Source organism: Ochotona curzoniae, unplaced genomic scaffold, assembly GCF_017591425.1.
Source record: "Ochotona curzoniae isolate NIBS_2020 unplaced genomic scaffold, NIBS_Ocur_1.0 contig_2210, whole genome shotgun sequence".
NCBI lineage: Eukaryota > Metazoa > Chordata > Mammalia > Lagomorpha > Ochotonidae > Ochotona > Ochotona curzoniae.
In genome coordinates this window covers 55757725-55778103 of record NW_024465369.1, presented here as the reverse complement: position 1 = coordinate 55778103, position 20379 = coordinate 55757725, and the positions used below count along the sequence as shown (strand labels likewise).

The window sequence follows — 20379 nt, the reverse complement described above, 5'->3', positions numbered from 1 at the left end:
TGGTTGGTGATCACTGAACCACAGAGTTGGAGTGCAGCAACCAAGTGTCATCTGCTGGTCTAGAATTTTGGTTTTGAAGTTGAAAAGAAAATGCATCTACCATTATAACTTGTTCCCTGATAACTTACAAATAAGGAGGTTCTTGGATCTTAGTAAGCCAAAGCATATAAGATGATATAATAAAATCTTAATGATAACATTTTCACCAACTTTCTTTGAGGGAGAAGGGATTTAAAAATCACTAAGTCTGCAAGAACTTTTCTATGGCAGAGTGGGACAACTGTAAGATGAAAACCATGCTTGGAGGCATCATTGCTTTGCCTGAGACCCAAAGTCCAAGAAAAGAAATCCAACCTGAGTTAGAACCTAGATAAGTCAGATATGTACTAAAACACACAAGTCCAATAAAAGTGTGTATAATTCCCAAAATTAGATTAATAACAGCTATAAAATATGCATGTCATGCACATATAAAATACAGATCTGATCACAAGCCCAGAATGAAGACACATAAGACATTTGAGAAAATCAAAACTAGCACTTGCTTCCGGGTATATTTTGGGACAGTTCATGAGATCAGTAACTTTGTCACATGACAATTACGAGGCTATCACAGTCTCACTTAATGTATGGATGATCACTTGTTTTCATTAACAGTGGCCAGTATGTGAATTTCAGTTACTTCCAAAGGCCCAGGTACAAGAGGAGAAGCCTTGAATAAGTGTGTGTGTATGTATGTATGAGTGTGTGTGTGTGTGTTGTGTGTGTGTGTGTGTTGTGTGTGTGAGAGAGAGAGAGAGAGAGAGAGAGAGAAAGACAGAGAGGGAGAGAGAATTTGTGAGATTCTCTTCAGAGCAGCCCTTAAAGCACAAGGATTCTCTTAAAATACCCTAACAGCAAGACAAGACTGGATAAAATACATAAAAATCTAGCCAAGGGCTGCTCTGGACAGGCCTTTGGCACTTGTTAGTAGATGATGTGTATCTGTAACATCATCCAAGGACATAATTTCTCATTGGAAGTCAGATTTCTGCTTGTACCAATGATCTGTGTGGAACCCCCTTCAGGCTACATGTTCTGTTGTTTGTTCATTTATTTTGAAGTAGCTTCATTCTGGATTTCATTTTCAAAAACTGGGGAAATAAAGAAAGAAGAAGGCCGCCTGCTGCTTTCTGTGGGAACAGCCATGCCACCAAGGCAATAGCAAGGCATCTGTTTTCTTCTGGTAATCCTGAAATCCCAACTGGGCCAAATCCACATGCTGCTGCACAAGCAACTCCCCGCGGAGATGGAATAAATGGGAGCCTCTTGGGTGATACTGACCTTGTGATCCCCCGTCAGGCAGTCTATCTCAACCTCAGAGCAGGCAGCTCCATAGACAAAGTACTCAAAGGGATGTCCTTCACCTTTGTCCCAGTCAATGTTTGAGTTGTAGCCCCTGAAGGAGAAAGGATGCTTGAGGAATATTGTTAGAGGGCCATGTCTTGGAATCACAGGCTATGAAGCTGAAGCAAACCCACAAGGAGCTGTGCATACCAGAGGAACATACTTGCTTGTGCTATGATGTGCCAGCATGTACTGCAAGCTCAACAGACATGCTGAAAAACAAATACCTCCTTTCTTGTTCAGATTGCTTTGGCTGATCACTCCTGACCAATGTACCCCTGGAAGTTTTTTAGCCTCTTTCTTTCATGATTACCTATCTGATTGCTTTTGGTTAATTTTGAGTCATGTAATCTTAGCTGTCATCAGAATTGGGGAATTCAATCTGCATTTTACACCAAAGACTATTTCACAGGCACATACCTGCCTGTTCTGCCTATTTCTTGGCCTGTAGGATTTAACCTTCTGTGTGGGGGAGCAGGTCCCTTCACACTTACTTTTTGCCAATACTCTGCCTTCTCACCACCAGGCTCCATGGCCTGTACTGTTCACATCTCTTCTTAAAGTGGCACCAAAGATGAGTATTAACAGTAAGAGAGAAGGGTAGGCTAGCAGCCTGGCAATACTCCCTACTGGATTTCCTCTGCTCTCTACCCCAGCCTGAATCTGGCCTTAATATCTCCAATGCTATTTCTGGCAGCCAGCTAGTGCCCCAGGACTCCTGAGACAACAAGCCAAGTGACAAAACCTGGAAAAATGTTCTGTATCACCCTGCTCCCAGGTGGGGTTCACTCTCCCCTGATATAATTCAATCAATGGTTTTCTAAAGTATATGAACTCTCCTGGCTACACAACCTGACTATACAGTTCTTACGTTTGTTTGTTTGTTTGTTTGTTTTTTTGCCAATCTAAGGTACAAAACAGCATTATCTTAAGTATTAACTGGCACCCCCTCAATTTTGTTCCTTAAATTAAGAGATTACATTTTTAACAAAAATTCAACAGCTGCTGTGGATCTTGAGCACGGATTCCTTGGAGTGCCACCCAGAACTGCTGTGGATTTGAAGCAGTCACCCCTTACAATGCCTCCCTAAGATACCTGAACCATCACACAGCTGAATTTGTGCACCTAATTTCCCTAGCATAAGAATTCCTTAGCACAGCTAAAAATTCTCCTTCTTCCTAATATTATTTGTCACAACAGACCATAACATCAACTTTTGCCGCATTGCAAATAACACTGACGCTCCTCTGCTAGATGCCATTACCATTTCCCTAACGCAAGGTGGAAAAGATCACGTACCTGAAGTAGCCAGTTGCTGAAAGGCTGATGCATTCATTAAAGGCAGCCTGGGCCTGTAAGGAAAAGTCCCGCACAATGTAATGAGGCTGTCCAAGCAGAGACCCCTACAGACTTCAACTTCAGTTTCACTGTCTGTTAAATGAGGCTTTAAGTTGGAGTCACTAGGACACACCATGACTAACTAATTCCTTCCAGCATTCCCCATCTCCATGGGCATCTGCAGTTCGCTGCCTATATTAACAACTTCTGTTCAATGCATATGACCATACTAACAACAGATCAACAATGGCAAGGTATGTCACACTTATAGACTGGGCTAAAGTACTCAGTCAAGGTCCTATTTATAAAGTAACTCATTTATCATTTGGATATTAACTTGGGACATTTTAGGAAATGATGGCTGATTGGATGTTTGATATTAATAGGGTAAATCCCTAGTAGTTTCAGATGAGGGGAGTAATTTTGCTAAATTGTACCATCTACAACAAGAGGTCTCCTGACTCTGCAGTGCACACTGTTGACTGCCATATAGCAAACCCCAGGTCTCAGAAAGGAGAGAAGCACCACTGTCGGAGAAGAGGGGTTCAGTGACAGCAGTTCCTGGTGCCGAATGGACTCTCCCCACTGCCTCTCAGCAGCTTTCTGGAATCAAGCTCCTGTAGTCTTTCTACAGTCAAGCAGCACAGGGCAGAGGAAATAAATGTGCCCAGAAAGGAGGACTGAGTGCTCCCATAAGTACAACTTAAAGAATGAGCCCTTATTCTGGAATAGCAGAAACTCCTGCTAAATGACACTCCTCAAATACTGCTTTCTCAGTCCAATGAGTTCAGTGCTGCAAAGACTAAAGTTCTCAAACAGTCAACTTCATACATCCCTCCAGCTTCTATATCCATGTCATACACAACACTGTATAACCTGTCACTCTGAGACATTTGCTAGATGACCTCAGAACATGTGTGTGTTCCTCCAACAGGGTGGAAGTAGATCAAAACAAGCAGATGAGTATTCCCACCCCATGGAGGGCCTACCTCTGGTTGAACATAGACCCAAAAACTTGGTTTCCTATTTCTGAATGGCTTTTATTTTATTTTATGATTCTACTTTTCCTGCATTAGGAACAGTGGAAAGGAGAACAGACAGATGTATAGCTCTTATCCAGAAAACACATAGATTCCATGCGACAAAACATTAATTCCAGTCTAAAATAAGAGTTCAGGCGCAAGAGTTATCTTTGTCTCTAACAGAAAATTGTTCCAGCTTCTCCAGCATATTATGATGGGCTTCCACACGCTAACAAACAAGCCGTCTTTTGTTTGTCCTTACACAACAACAGTACTTTGGGAAATTTCTTTTCTGCAATACTTAATTCCCATGTCTCTCACTCCCCCTCTCCCCACTTTTGTTCCAACACAAAACACAGAGGTCTAGCATTTCTCACCCATTCCTTCCAAGTTCCTTTTGGATTCTTGCTGATGATGGGTTCCAGGCGTTTCATAAGAGTTTCACAAGCATCCTAGAGATTATAGTTATTTTTTTGGTTACAATTATAATTATAATTTCAGGCAAATTTCAGTGTCAAAACAACATGATACATGCTGTTCCACAGCTTATCTAAGAAGTTAATGGGATTACAAGCAAGAAAGAGATCAAGCCTGTAAGAAAGCAACATGAAAGGCTGTGTGTGTGTGTGTGTGTGTGTGTGTGTGTGTGTGTGTGTGTGTTTGTGTCCGCGTGTGTAGGTATAAAAGAAAAACTGTTGGCAAACTAGCTGCCACTGCTTTCAATCACAACTTGGTCAGATCTATTTTGCGCAAAGGTCACCTGGGCAGTGAGAAACCAGAATTAGGTAAGGGCAGCGAACTTGGTGAGGAGAGCCCATACTCTTGCTGTGGCCCTGGCCAGAGATGGGTGTCTGACGCCACATGGAAGTGGAAAGACACAGAGACATTTTCAGGTAGAACCGCGGACTAGTGAGATGTCAGGAGCAGGAAGAAGCACTGCCAGTCCAGAAGAACAGGTTGCTGGATGCTGTCCCACTGACTGGGCCCAAGCCTGGGCGCAGAATACCAGGGGACAAGTAATGGACTCTGGGAGGATGAGGGATTTGGAGGTCATTGCTGCGAGCCTGACCTTGACTGCCAGTCCGTTGAGTTCAGCCGTCACAGAGCCGCCAGTGCCATTAGTGTTGGGGACGGTTTCTGTGCTTGTTCCACGCAGGTGGATGTTTGACATCGGTATCTTTAGTTCACGGCTGACCACCTGGGTTTGGGAAGAGAGTTTTCTTTTCAAACACTTGAATTAGTTATAGTCTATGCAACATATGTGGGAAGCATTCAAATGGCATGGACAAGGTGGCAGAACCATAAATTCCTCCAGCTATAGAAAGTTCATCTTTCCCAAAACCCTTTTACTAGTCTGGGCCCCAAGTCTTGAGCACAGCTTTTTCTTTGACTTTCTCATGTATGCCAGAAAGAGGAGGTAAGGCTCCTCCAAGTCAAGGTAGGAAACGCTACTTAATTCATCTCCTTACGAACAGAAAATCAACACCTCTGAGTCATCTCCTATCACTCTACTCCACAAAATTCTAGCAAAGCCAACATTACTGATGAGAGGAGATGCCCAGCTCCTATCTCCATTTCCAGATATGCTCCAGGAAAAGAGAAATCTCTGAAGAGACAAGACAAGTGCCTTGGAAAAGCAGTCCCAGGAGTGCTTGGGTCACAGCAACAGGAGGTGGCACTGTGGCAGAATACCATTGTGAGGGCTTGGCTGGCTGCTTTGTTCTTCCTTTATTTTTTAGAATATCAAACCTATATTGTCAACCTTGCTTAATCCAAAATTCCCTCTTTCCTACTAGCAAGGTGGCTTAATAGAATTTGCTCACAGCTTCTACAAGAATGCAAGAACACAGAATCCATGCCACTTGTCCTTCTAAGGAGCATATGCGCAGACTGTGTAGGCTTACATCAAGGGAAAACACTGAAGCCCACTCCCATCCCCATGTGGGTAAAGGTATGACCAGATAATTTTCAAGTGACTGCAAGTTGTGACATAGCTTATACATAATAGCTCTATAATCAGAAAACAATAAATGAACTAATGAGACACTTTGATTCACCTTGAAAATTGTCAATAACCATGACATTCAATATTGCTTAGGAGTATGTCAGATGGGTATATTCCGGGAAAAAATTTCATAATACATGTCTAATAAAAATAATCCAACCCCATACCCCAGTAACTCTACTCCAGAGAACCTAAATAAATAATCACTGATAGGATCACAGGTTAATGTGCAAAAATATTCACTGAAATGCTCAACAGGGAGAAGATGTAAATAAATAATATCCATATGTAAGCACTAAAATTCATGTTTGTAAAGAAGTCTTAACTGTAGGAGGAAATATTAACTCTACATAGGATGGAACAGAAAAAGCATATAAAAGGGACAGAAAATCATATAAAAGCATGTTAGTAATGTTTTTAAAAATATAAAAAGATAGAAAGATCCCCAAATCTAACTAGTAGAACTGTGTGGAGTCCTTAAAATACTCTTTGGCCTCCTCGAAGTTTTTGATTATTGATTATGTTATTAAAATTAGTAAAGTATCCAATCAGCTTAAAATTAAACAAAATGAGCCCAAAGAAAAAACTGAAGTTTGGCTAGAGGTAGCATATGTAATTTATATCGTTGATTATTCAGAATTTTAGTAAACGCAAAAAATAATGCAGCACATCAGAATTATACAGCTTTTTATTCCTCACAATCAGAAAGTTGATTTAGTTACTAATATACTCAAAGGAAAGCAGCACAGAAATAAACAACTTTCTTTTGCAATGAAACAGCCTGAGACTCGTGTCCCCATTCTTTCAGATATTAGGTTACAAAGTCAGCCTTTTTACCCAGGATCAGCTGTCAAGGCTGACATCTCCTATCTCTTACAATGGAAATTTCAAATTTATAGTATCTCTCTCATGAACATATCAACAAGCTCACCCACAACACAATGCAGTCATTTGGATTCTTACCTGGATTAGTCTAGTGTGGATACCCTGCCCCACTTCAATCCCACCATGAGTGATCAGGACAGAACCATCTAGATAAATGTGAACCAGGGCAGCAGCCTAAACAGAAAAGACAAAATCGGTTCTTGTGAGTGTTTTTGGCTGATATTATCACATATCATGACAGTTCAGATTCGCCTTGGAAATGACCCTGCTCTCCATCCCCAGCCCCTGCCAAACGTACACAGAGAAGCTTTGCCTGCTGCTCTGAGAGCACTGGGCAGAGTCGGTTCAGAACAGGGCAGGCACTACTTCATGCTCATCCCCACTAGGAGCTGCACTTGCCCCAGGGGGTGGGGCACAGGACTACGCACTTGCACTGCTCCTTGCACTGCTGGAGCTCACTCAGACTATGAAATAAATCCTGATATCCTGCTCTGCCCGAGGCAGTAGTGACATATTAGGGTTCCTTTCAGAAGGGACCTTTATTTTAGATTGTGAAGTGGAGCACAGTTAGGTTGGAAAGGCAGAGGACAACTGTCTGTTGAGAAGTAGACATGAAGGACTAATCTGATGGCTCAACTGGCTAAATCTCCCACTTCAAAGCACTGGAATCCAATTAGGGCACCAATTCGTGTTCTCCATGTGCTGTGCCACCTCCCATCCAGCTCCTTGTTTGTGGCCTGGGAAAACAATGGATGATGGCCCAAAGTCTTGGGACACTGGCACCCCTTGTGGGAGACCCAGAAGAAGCTTCTGAATCCTGGCATCGGATCGGCTCATTTCCAGCTATTACAGCCACTTGGGGAGTGAACCAGCAGATGGAAGATCTTTGATTCTCCTACCCTCTCTAAACTTGCCTTTCCAATAAAAATAAATGAATCTTAAAAAAAAATGAGACATGAAAATCTAGGTAAGATGAGCTGGCTAGCACTTCATAAGCAATATGAGCTATGCTCAGCCTATTAGCATCTTGGACCAAAACCATAGAGTTCTGGACTTCACAGAGGACTTGAAAGAACTTCTCTCCAATTACACAGCTCCCCACATGGATTCAGGAGCAAACCAAGGTGCTCACACAGTGGAAGGTTTCTGGAATAAAGAGCATCAGGGCGCCAAGTGGCATGTGGTCTGCCACTGACAAGAAGCTGTCTTCTGGCTAGTCAGTCTGTGCTAAGGAGCTGGGAGACAGCCCAAGGGAATACAGATAACAGGGATGACTTCTCCGCTTCAGCTCTCCAGGGTAAGAGCAGTACTAACTGCAGCCCAGGGTTTTAGAGAAAATGCTTCTGTGTGGTTACATCATGGGCCCTGGAAGTCTGCAAGGCATCCCTGGCAGCTGCCCAGCTGAAAAGTGACAGCCTCAGAGATGCGTTGAGTCGGCCAGCAGGCACGTCAAACTCAGCTACCTAAGTTTCTTAATGTCGAAGTGTTCATACAGAGTTGTACACTAACCTACGACTCATAAATGAAAAATCTTCAGCAAATCCTGGTAAGAAACAAATTTCTACTCTGCAAACTAAAAGCTGACCAAGCGTTAATTGCTCAGCTAGATTATTTGTAAGCATCCCCAGTCATGAGTAAAAGTCAGTGGACCAACCTGTCAAACATCACATTAATGCAGAGAGAGCACTGGGTTCCTGGGTCATTGCTCCCTGCCAAAGGACTGTGGACCACGTCTCTTTATTGGTATCCAAGGGTTTACATTACCCCAACAGATGATGATCAAAATACAGGGCTGGCACTATCACATGGTAGGTTAAACCTCTGCCTGTGGTATCAGCAACCCACATGGGTGCTGATTTGGTCCCTGCTGCTCTACTTCCAATCAAGCTCCCTGCTAATGTTCCTAGTAAAGCAGCAAGGAATGGCCCAAGTCTTTGGGCCCCTGCACCCATGTGGGAGACCCAAAGGAAGCTCCCAGCTCCAGCACTCAGACAGGCCCAGCTCTGGGCTACTTGTTCCAGACTGGCCCAGTTCTGGCTGTGGTGGCCCTTTGGGGAGTGAACCAGTAAATGAAAAATAAATCTCTCCCTCAATCTCTTCTCTGTGAATATACTTCCAAATAAAATAAATAAATAAATAAGAGTGTCTATTCTTCCAATTCAGACATTTTCAGTCGTGAAAACAAGCTTCATTTATCTGACGAGCAGATAAATGGAAGCATCAAGGTGCCCCTTTTGTTTGAGGAGAAACACAAACATGCACAGCCAAAGGGAAGGCAAATCCAAGAATGATTTTTTCCCCCCCACATTTTGAGAGACAGGGAGAAAAAGAGACATGGAAATATCTTCTTCCCCATGGTTCACTCATCAAATGGCCACAACAGATGAGGAACTGGGCCAGGCCTCAACCAGGAACCTGAAATGCAATCTGAGTCTCCAAGTGGGTGACAGGAAATCAAATACCTGAGTCATTATCTCCTGCCTCTCAGGGAACACATTAGTGGGAAGCTGGACCAGAAACACACAAAAGATTTGAATCCAGACACTCCATATGGGATGCTGTTGTCCCATATGGTACTTTAATTGCTGTGCCAAATACCTCCCCCTGAAATTCTGAATCTTGAGCCATTGTAGCTATGCACAAGGACCCTGGGTAGCTGCAGCAAAGCCTGTTTCACTCTCTACTGACACACCATTCATGGAAACATCATTTTGTGTTCTTAGTCATTTGTTCTCAAAATAATACAACTAACTAGGTTATCCTCTACCCAAAGTCCTGGAGCTGTGCATAGATGGTGGGTGGTGTCAGCTATGACACTCACTTCTGGGCTCCACGGCAGGGCTCTTCATTGTACTCTGCTAGAATATGAACCCCTCCCCACTAAATGATGTCCTGAGGCATCCCTTGCAATGCAACACAGTATCTCATACATACTATATGTTCAGGAAATGTCTGTCTGATATGTGAATCTGCAATAGAATAGCACTTGTCTGTCCCTTAGGTTTGTAGATTGGATTTGACCTTCAATCTGCAGAGTGCAGGTGTAATTGGTAGCTGGACTTAGCGCATGGTGACTGAGCTACAATTACAGTGGATTGCATGATTCCTACATTGTGCAGCCCTGCTGGCAACAGCACTCTGCCTGCATGTCTAGGGCAGCGTTTCTACCAGAGAGCACAGAGTAATTTGTTCCATGTGGTGCTGCAATCTCCTTGAGCCATTTACAATGTCAAATTTGGTTCAGTTAAGTGGCACCACCGGATGGTTCATTGTTAGCACCACAAAAGATAATTCCACAAAAGCTTCATCTACAAAATTGCCACAATTGGAGCATTGGAACAGATGGTTCTCCAACATAAATAGAGGACTCAGTGGGTGAAATTTCAATCTTCAAGCAACAATTGCTGGCACCGGTGAAAAGTTAGCTTTAATCCCACGTGTTTCCAAAATGTCTTAGCCATTCAACCAGCTTGGATTCTACTCTGCCAGGTGCTGTGGTAAGGCATGGGAAACAGAGAGGTAAATACTGTCTGTGCCCTTCAGGGTTCATATTTAGCCAACCAGTACATCACAGGCTAGGCATGTTTGACCCCCTTAGTGGTTAGGTAAGGGGTACCTGTGGGTCTGGGAGCAATGCGGAACTATTAGAGCCACATGGAGTCTGAGGCCAGGCACCACTGAAGTCAAATCCTTGTCCTGCCACTTAACAGATGCCCTTAGGCCACAGAAGGAATCTAAGGGCTACTGTTTCCCCTCCTTTCATACAGAGATACTCATACTTCACCAACGAAGATGCAGGTATTTGAATCATGTGGGAGATTACAAATTCACAGAGAGGCACCCGACCACCATCGCTGACACCTTCCTCTATTTGTCTTGTTTCAGATTACAGTCTTTCCACACAGGCCTTCTCAGAAGCAGCTTGATCCATCCCCAACTCATCCAAATGTCTCCAGTGCAGAAGCTTCCTGGGTGGGCCTTCCAGCAGCCTTTGAGAAGGAACAGGCATTGCTGGCTGTTCTGGAGTTTGTCCCTGCTGAGCAACTTCCACGTCAGCTCCCAGCTGAAGGAAGTCTGGGGACCCAGCTCAGGATACATCAGAAAGCTGTTGAAAGCTGTTCCAACATGGGCTGTTTCCCCAGCTCTGCTGCTGCTGGCTGTGGACTTCGGGCATGTTCTTTCTACTCGACGAGCTTCAGTTTTCTAATTGTTAAAATGATGATACAAACAAACAAACTAAAAATCTATAGGTTGTTCTGAAGGTCTAATGAGATCAACTCTAAAAGGATTTGTAACATGCTGGATGCTCCACAGCATTATTTTTACTTATCTTTTGAGAAAGTGTTGAGGAGGGCAATAGGCCAGAATCACAGGATGGAGGCAGCGTGTCTGCACCTACAGCCTGCACTGCAGGGTTTCCAGAAGATCCGTAACAATGGAGAATATTTTGATAGTCAGATGGCCCTGCTTGACCCTTCGGCAATGGTCAGTTTACCCCAAAATGGAGATTCACTGCTCACAAACTATTTTCCTCTCCCTTTCTTTTAATTAACTATATTTTTGTGTGTGTGAAAAATAAAAATCTTTGTTTTTTGTTGTGTAAGGGGCAAAAGGCAGTCTTGTGTATAATGGGGTCTTTGAAATTTTCATGGAAATGCATTTTATAAAAACTATACATGGATTATGATTTTTTTTGCCCAAACTAATTGTTAAAATTCCATTGCCATGAATTTTTTTGAAACACCCTCATACATAAGGTAGCATAGGTCAGTCCTTTACCAGTTATTAAGATTTAGTTTCATGAGGGATGAAGAGTAAGAACAGCAAGTGGGTTTAGCAGCCATGCAAGGGGATTTATTTTGTCAATTAAAGAAATTAAACTGTGAGAGCAGGTTCCCAGACTTCTCCATTCACATTCCCACTGTGTCTGCAGAACTCACCTGGCCATAGATAATCGAGCCAAGACCCACAGGATACTTGAGTGGGATGATGGCCAGCCCTCTCTTCTTCCAGTAATTTTCCGCATTGAACTTCTCCACAGCCACTTTCCTCAGGGAGTAAGAAGACTTGGTCATGCATTCATTCCAAGACTGGATCAGTTTCTTGGCATTAATCTCTTGCTTATAGGGTGTTTCGTCAATTTCCTTGAACAAGTTTATTGTTCGGACCTGTGAAAGAAGAAATTAAAGGCAAGGGGAAAACTCCAGCAGATGTAGTATCACCCAACCCTATGTCCTTCTGAGCGCCCACTCTGTAAGTGAGAGCATTCAACATGTCTTCCCACCCTCACTCCACTCCAGGGTCTGGGAATGGAAGAGATGTCAGGGAGGGAGGAGGCCCTGTTAACGAATAAAGTGGGGTGGCTGAGACATAAGGAACTGAATGAAGACCAGATTAACAACTGTAATGCAAACTTTATGGCAATTAGTTGAGATGTTAGGGACAAGAGCTTAATGGAACCTGTTAGTAGCGGTTATTTCCCCCTAGTCAATGGGAACTCATCACAGGATTCTCAGATAAGAATCTGATGCTCACTCCTCAGAATGCTCTGCCTCCAGGGTGACTGAGGAGCAGTCCCTACAAGACAAGGACCACTGAACTTTAGAGCTCTTGGGGCAAATCATCCAACTCCCACCCCCATCTCAAATTCCCCACCTGAATGATCCCCCATGAGCCCTCTTACTTGGAAATTTCAAATCTTTTATACATCAGTCTAATTAAGTGTTACCTTCTCGGGGGGCAAGCCACATTTGGCTGCAACGTCTGCGATGCAGGACTCGATGATCAGCCCCGCCTGGGGAAAGCCAAAGCCACGAAGAGCCGTGTTGGAGGGAAGATTGGTTTTGCACACCCTGCCCCGGCAGCGCACGTTGGGGAGCTTGTATGCGTTTTCCATTTTCAGAAGTCCCATTTCTATCACCTGCAGGAACCAAGAATTGATGTGTTAAGATCCTCAAACCCTCTGTACCCTGAGGCCTGGATCAGAACCCAGCCAGAAGTGACAGCTCCTCTTCACAGAGAACATGCAAAAATATATCCATGCCCAAAACAAAAACATACTACTATCAAGTGCTTTTGAAAGATAGGAACACATTCTCTTTTGAAATCATTATTTAAAATTTTCACATTTTAGAGCAAATGCTTTTTTATAAGTTTCAAATATATCCCAAAGCCCTTGAAACATTCAATCTGAGTCTACAGAATGTAGTGAATGCCATATTTGGAGAACTATTTTATCTAACACACTGAAACTCAACAAGAAGTAATCCTGACCCCAGCCCTGGCCCTTCATTTCCACCTTCTACAGATACATGACAAGGCCTGGGGACAGTTTTGGCTATTAAGATTCAGAGTGGGGCTCACTGACATCTGCTGGGTAGAAGCTAAGGATGGTGTTCAACATCCTTTCATGCACAAGACAGCCGCTACAATAGTTATCCAAATCCAAAATGCCAACAGGGCCAAAATTCAGAGAACTGGGTTTGGCATTTGAGTGTGGTGAGAGTTCTACATAGAGCAAGCTTGAAGGTAACATGGACTCAGGCATAGCCAGGATCACTGGGCTTAGTCATGGGTACCAGGAAGTAACACTTGGCTATCCCTGAAATGATGGTCTCCTTGTTTTTATAATTAAATGTTCTTTAAGTATTAAACATTGTCTGAATTGGGCGATTCCACATAATGCTGTTTGCAGAACATGAACTTGCTTTTTAAAAACACTTACAAGTAATGACTCATCCAGGGTGCAGCCTGCATTGCCATAATGCTCCATGTCCAAGGCCATGATCCTGCCGTCGTTCATGAACCCAACCTGGGGGAAGAGAACTGATCTTTAATACTAGTCTTGGGAGCCATGCCTTTTAAACTTTGCTTTGTTGCCTGTGAACCCTCCACTAGGTTTGGCAGTGATTCTTTAAACAAATGACTGGGCAAACCATGTAACTTCTCTGGCTATCTGTGAAACAGAAATAAGTCATAAAATGCATGGAAAATTTCAGGTAAGTGTTCTAAATCTAAATCATTGCCACTGTCATTATAAATACTATTAATGTTACTTCCTGTCCTCCACATGAGAAAACACTATCTCTCACAGTTTTCATTACCACCATGATGACAATAGTTTCCATTATCATCATCCAGCAAACATCCTTGTGAGAGAAGGACACTTCTACTTCATTGTCCTTTTGTCATTTTCTTCCAGATACAACCTCACAATCTCCCTCCTTCCTGACTCTCTTCCAACTTGTCTCTTCTGCCAAGAAACTTGAAGCCATGTTTGTGATTTTATTCTCTAGTCTTCTCATCAGATTTTCTTTTTTTTATTATTATTTTGTGTAATTTTTTTTTCTTGCTGTATCTGGAGGAAGGGGAAAGATAAGGGGAGAAGCCACACCCACCAGATTTCCCTATCAAATTTTATCCTATTTCACATTATAGTGGCTCTATGACTCATTTATTCCATGTCTTATAAATCAAAGTTCACATCAGCTGCTGATTGCTGACGCACCTGCTCCATGCTCTCTCCTCACCTGGCCATCCAGCTTGTTGCCAACAGATCACCCTCCCCAAAGTATCTGTGTCTAAATAAGGCAATCGATTGGTCAAGGATTAACTCAGTTTCCTTTCTTCTTAAGAGATTAAGTCTGAACTTTTCATTTTTAGACTCTAGGCCCTCTCAATCAGGCATCATTTAGACCAACTGATCTATCCTCTATTTTCCAGTGAGCTCTTTGTATTCTAATTCCCTCTGTCTCCTCTGCCCTGCCCCTTCCAAAACTCCATGTCTGTTCCATGTTGATGTGTTTGCTCGTCCTCTCCTTAGTGTCTCCTGCCTTCTTCTTGTCTACCTATTCTTGGAGGCCCATAAGATGTCTTCCATGCCTACTGCAACTCATACTTCTCTCTTCCTGTGGTTTTACTAAGAGTGCTTTAATTCTGAACTTGGGATTTCTGTGGGTTTTTTTTTTTTTTTTGCTTTCTTAATATCTCCAGATGTGTAAATCTCATTTCCACTCCCCATTCAAGTAATCTCTTTCAGGAAAAAAAATTACTCTTATAAATATTCTAGGACTGAACTAATTTCAAAATATAGTTTACAGTGAATTTGGCTGGAAGTAGGTACAATCATTATCTTCAAGAAGTGTTTATTCAGGTAAGCCAGTTGTGGCAGCGGCAAAGTTGTGCATTCAACAAACCATGCTCTTTCCTCCTGAACACACACAGAATAATCACATTTCCCCATCACCCTTGAAGTGAGATGACAAAGTTCTAGCCAAAGGCAGGCTGGAACAAGATGCATCATGAGTGCAGCTTGTACCATGGCATACTTGATGTTCTCTCATTTCCTTTCCTTGCCTGCTGCCCTCTGCAGCAAGTCCCAAGGAGGACTCTGGGTCCTTAGGGTAGAGCCAAGCAGGGTAACAGTCTGTGTTTGCACTATCCACCATGTACATACATGACTAATGAGCACTTGGAATGCAGCTAATGCAGCTGTGGAAATGAATTTTAATTTTATTTAATGTAGTTTCATTTAACTGGGAATGTAAATAGGCATATGTCGAACTGTTACTGCATTGGACAGTGCAGTCTGAGGAGATGGTAGGGGAAACTGCTGAAAAACAAAACAAAACAAAAACAAACAAAAACAAAAAACCTCAAGTCTCTGCAGAGTTTGGTGGAGCAGAGCTCTAACCCTGGCTGATAACACTGGGCTGTTACTTGGGCAGAAAAGACACAGCAAGAGTCTAAGTTCCTGAGAGGTTTGAGGTGTTCGTTAAAGCAGTTGGCCCAATGTGACAAGTACAATTGTTTCTTATAAAGTAAAAGAATAATTAGTTTTACTATATAAATTTTTCCCGGATATAGTTTCATAAAAGTATTTTTGATATACTGAAAAGCGAGGAACTCACTCACAAATAACTGCAATTTTACAAAGCACTATTGTTCAAGGAATTATTCTATTTTTACTTCTTCCGCATGCGAGAATAAGTATGGTTGTCAGATCTGCTTTCACAAAAGTATATGTTCATGTTTGCCAACTAATCACCCGACAGGAGCCACAGGTACCAGTCAGTGCTTTTTCTTAAACTGACATCTGGGCGCAAAGTGGATCAGCCAGGAATTCAGCAGTCAGCACAAGGATGGAAAGTTCCACAGACACACCACTGTTGTTTTGCTCACTGCGAACCCCAATGGAGATGACCAGCGTCGATGGAATGTTATTTCCATAAAGTAAATCATCCCCACCCCTTCCTCTTGGACTCACTTTGTACTTTCCCAGGTAAGGATGACGGCCTCCAGTAATTAACATGTCTTCTCCTCGTTCCAGAATACAACGGACTGCATGACCATGTCTACGGGGGGGGGGGGAGGACAACAAAAAAAAAGTAAATAATTTTCTTACCACCTGTAGTCCCTAGGGCTTGTGTTACTCCCAATACGAGCCTCAGTGATGTTTGCAGGCATCACAAACCACCGGAATCACTCACACACCCAGCCTCTGCCGACCTCAGGCATAGGGTGCCTGTCCTCCGTTAGGCCAGGGCTTAAGGCCTGGCATTTGCCACTTGGCAGATGGAGGTTTGTGGGTGCCAGTGGCTCCATGGTACTGCTTTTGGATATTTCCCACTGTGATTGCAACCTCAGCTACAGGTAACTGGTCCCAGCCTATGTCTTAAGATTGGTTATTAGTGGAAGAACTCAAGTGGGAGCTGACTTCTTGATGGGAAACATCTGGAATCAAAGTCTTTTTGGTTCTTAAGACAAGGATCTACCATATGTTATTTGAAAAAGAAATTAAATCTTCTAGACAGGCCTGCTCCAAAGATAATTTCCTATGTTTTCCTTAATTTTCCTAATGTTTCAAGATCCTCAAAGCAAAACAACAGTGAAAAATAAATGAAGGCATAAGCAATGCAAAGTTCCCACCTAAATCGATAGAATCTGTCACTCCATCATCCATGTAACTACTTATACATCTAAAGATACAGATGATCCAAAAGGTTATACACAGAACCCTCTATGAATACAGGTGTATTCAGGTGCTATGAACGAGCAATGCCATGCTCACTCAGGCCTTGCTTTTTTTCAAAGTTTTATTTTATTTTTATTAGAAAGTCATATATACAGAGAGGAGGAAAGACAGAAAGGAAGATCTTCCATCTGTTGTTGATTCAATCGCCAAGTGGCTGCAATGGCTGGAGCTAAGCCAATCCAAAGTCAGGAGCTCAGAGCCTCTTTTGACTCTCCACGTGGGTGCAGGGTCCCAAGGCTTTGAGCCGTCCTCCACTGCTTTCCCGGGCCACAAGCAGGGAGTTGAATGGGAAGCGGGGCTGCCAGGATTAGAACCTGTGCCCATGTGGGATCCTAGCGCGCTCAAGGTGAGGACTTTAGCCTCTAGGCTACTGTGCTGGGCCCAGGCCTTGATTTTAACTACCTCTACTACTTCTCAGGTATTATAATGTTTGTACTGTGGGTTTCATTCTTTTTAAGAATTGAATTCGCTTTTCTAGTACATACATTTACAGAACAAAGAAGACATGTGTAAATGATGTGCAATTTTAAAATCATCTTGGCCCAAATTCTTCATTAAGCCTTCTAATGAGAATTTTCTTTGTGACTTCATTTTATTTTTAATATATTTAGCAGATTTTTTCCCCACTTACTTGTTGGCAGCAAACGCAGCAATGGCAGCCAAAATACCGGACTTAAACGTCTTCCCACCAAATGACCCACCAACGCGTTTGACATGACACATGACCTTATTAATTGGGAGCTTCAAGGTTGCCGCAACTATGTCCTGTGAATGACAACACTTCTCATTGATCTGGTCCATCTTCAACAGGACCTGAGCGTGACAATCTATCATTGTCATATTCATGACCATAACAAAAAGATATCGTTCCCTAAAATAGGGGTATGATAACAAGAATGTATTTTTATTCCATAATGTTAAATATGACACATGGCTTATGTAACTTTCATAAATAATAGAGCAATATCCAATAAGCCTGGCATGCATTTCCAACTGATCCCAAAGCTATTGGCTACACTTAGATTGCCAAAACTATTATTTATATCAAATAGCCCTTTAAGTAACAATGGAAATTTTTAGTGATACTTTGTGTGTTCTCCCCATAAATCAAACCCAGAATATTCTTTCCACTCTAGTTCTCAGGGCTATACTTCCTGTAGCAGTGAGGTTCCGTGGCCTTCCAGGCCTCCCTCAGCTTGGGCTCCCGCCCCTATCTCACAGAAGAAGGAGCACATCCTACCTCCTACTTGGATTACTACCAACATTGACCCACTGATCTCCCCCTGGAAACGCCCCATTCCTCTTTGCCATATTGCTCTTAGAGATCATTTAGTCTTAACAACTGGGTTTCATGGATGGGGGGCCTTAGGTGATGAAATCAGGGACCCAATATCATAGAGCGTCTGGGATGGCGCTCCTCTGACTCTAAGAAAGGCGTACCTTCTACAAGACCCCATTGTCTACATCCTCTCATTCTTACTCCTCTGATAACAACAGATGCTGCTTATGACCTACTAAGATTCCTTTACTTGTCTTCTTTTACTTTGACCCTGATGTTTGACTACAACCTTCCCTAAACATACCCCTAATCTGAGTTTGGGCAGTCATATGTCACCCCCTCCCTTCATACATGCATGTTGCCTGGAAAATGGAACACAGACAACAAATACTTGCAGAAGACATTAAGTGACTGAATAAATGAGTGGCATTTAGTTTGCTGTGGAATTGTCTAAAAATGGCCCATCTCTTCTACCATTTATGCAAATCTCACAGTAACTATAAATCCAAACAAGACTTTTCTATGAAACTTCCTGGGTGAATCCCATTCTACCATAAATTCTCTCCTTTCCCTGAGTTCCTCTGCCAAGTTAGATTTTGCTGAGGCTGATGTAGCAGATGGCTTTACCTTTGCCAATGCTGTGTTGTGACATCTTCAGCTGTATTAGGTATGATGTACTTTTTTCTTTTGTGTTACTAACAGTGCCAAAAGCATAGCAAAAGAGATTGACCGATTACTTGATTGGTTTTAAGGCTACAGATTTCCAACAGAAAGGCTGCTATGTCAATAACACAACTTTGAAAACTCTGAAACTGTATGGCTCCTAACACCTAAATCAATATGCTCATTTAGTGCTCAATATTTTCTCAGTTTCTAAAGAAATGATGCTTTTGTCTCTAATTGCTCTTGGTAAATTTTGCTGGTAGAAACCATTAACCATGAAATAATAGCTTTGCAGTACCTGTACAAATTTGGGAAATTGTGTAGATACATAGACATCCATTTCTTGATCCTCTCCTTTGGGAATGACAAGTGCACTATGGGTTTCCATGTAAAAATGTTCCTGGCCTCCCATATGTATTTCACCTGTTATGAAAAAAGCACACACACATTAAGCCAAGAAGCACTCAGAAGCAATGGGCAGTGTATTTCTGCAGCCACTCCATCATGCAGAAATTCTTTGATGGTATTTCTGCTGCGCAAGATGCAAGGCTGCACAATGAAGACCCACAAACAACTGCATGAAGCTTTTGGTACACCTGCAGACTGGAAGGTAAAGCTTTGTGGGGAGGGAGGATTCTGCTGTCTGCCAAAATGCTAGATAATATAGCCCCAAGGAAAGGTAAGTGACTTTTGAGAGTCAGAATATTTTGTTCCTGAGATGTTCTGTTTAGGATAAGATGAAATGGGTGCATTTATTTCTATTCTTCCTGTTAAATGCTGAGAGCAACCCCAAGCATCATGTGGTAAACAACACAAGGGATGTGAACACGGGCTGTACAAACTGGAGTCATTCTTGTGAGACACAAGAAAAACAGTATCAGGAGACCATGGGGAAAACACTTAGGTCATATAAGCCCTTTCACAAACTGTCTCTCAAGCTCAACCCCAAACCTCAAGGGCCTGATGGTAATGCTAAGAATTCAAACCTTATCTGCCAATAGCTGACTTTGCACCAATCACAACTTGCCAGATCCACACATTGCCAGGGCCAGTTAACTTTCTTTCCAAACAACTTGCATAACCTCTGCTTTCCCCAGCAAAGCCCGAACTTTTTATTTGTTTGATACCCTGGAGTCCACCCTGCTCCATGTGTATGCCCAGATGGCAATTCTACCTCCTGTACATTATTCCCAAGTAAACCCTGTTCTTAGAGATTCGTCTTTCTGTATTTTTATTTCCAGTTGATAAAAGACTCTGAAAGATGAAGAAGAGAAGGCTAACCACTGGTGGGTTCAAGGGGCCTTATAATAGTCATTCCTGGTCTTTTACCTGCAAGAAGTCAGCAGTTACAAAGCACCTACAGGCAAAGACAGAAAAAAAAAAAAACCAAAAGTCTACCCAATTCTTTCTCTAGCCAAAGGATCACGACAGGAAAAGATTCAGATGACACAGATCTTTTAGACAATAAGCACTGCCCTCAGCTGAACCCCACAGGAAAAGCTGCAGCCCTGCCTGCAAAGACTGAATGGGGAGCTACATCTCCATGTCTCAGGCTGAAATGAGGGCCCTGGCCCCTCTGTCCAGTGGGGTCAGTGGAAGCCACATAGGAACCTACACTCTGCACCTGGCAATCTCCCCACCAAGTACAGGGTCAAAACAGCCACCATTAAAGAGAAAAGAGGAGATTTCAGTGAGATTCAGGGTCTCATAATATTCAAAGCTTTCAGCATACAATTTGAAAAAAAATAAATCACCTATCATACCAAG

General features: G+C 42.7%; 1 protein-coding gene across 1 annotated transcript in view; it reads right to left on the bottom strand.

Moving 5' to 3' along the window:
• Positions 1–20379, bottom strand: part of AOX1 (aldehyde oxidase 1) — a 67437-nt gene that overhangs the window by 4860 nt on the left and 42198 nt on the right. Inside the window, exons 21-31 of the mRNA XM_040971954.1 lie at positions 18911–19035; positions 17302–17435; positions 15903–15990; positions 13362–13448; positions 12366–12557; positions 11578–11805; positions 6716–6811; positions 4817–4945; positions 4125–4199; positions 2687–2739; positions 1324–1438 (exon numbers count right to left, since the gene is read on the bottom strand). Coding sequence (XP_040827888.1) covers positions 1324–1438; positions 2687–2739; positions 4125–4199; positions 4817–4945; positions 6716–6811; positions 11578–11805; positions 12366–12557; positions 13362–13448; positions 15903–15990; positions 17302–17435; positions 18911–19035 — 1322 coding nt within the window. The remainder of the gene's footprint in view (positions 1–1323; positions 1439–2686; positions 2740–4124; positions 4200–4816; positions 4946–6715; positions 6812–11577; positions 11806–12365; positions 12558–13361; positions 13449–15902; positions 15991–17301; positions 17436–18910; positions 19036–20379) is intronic.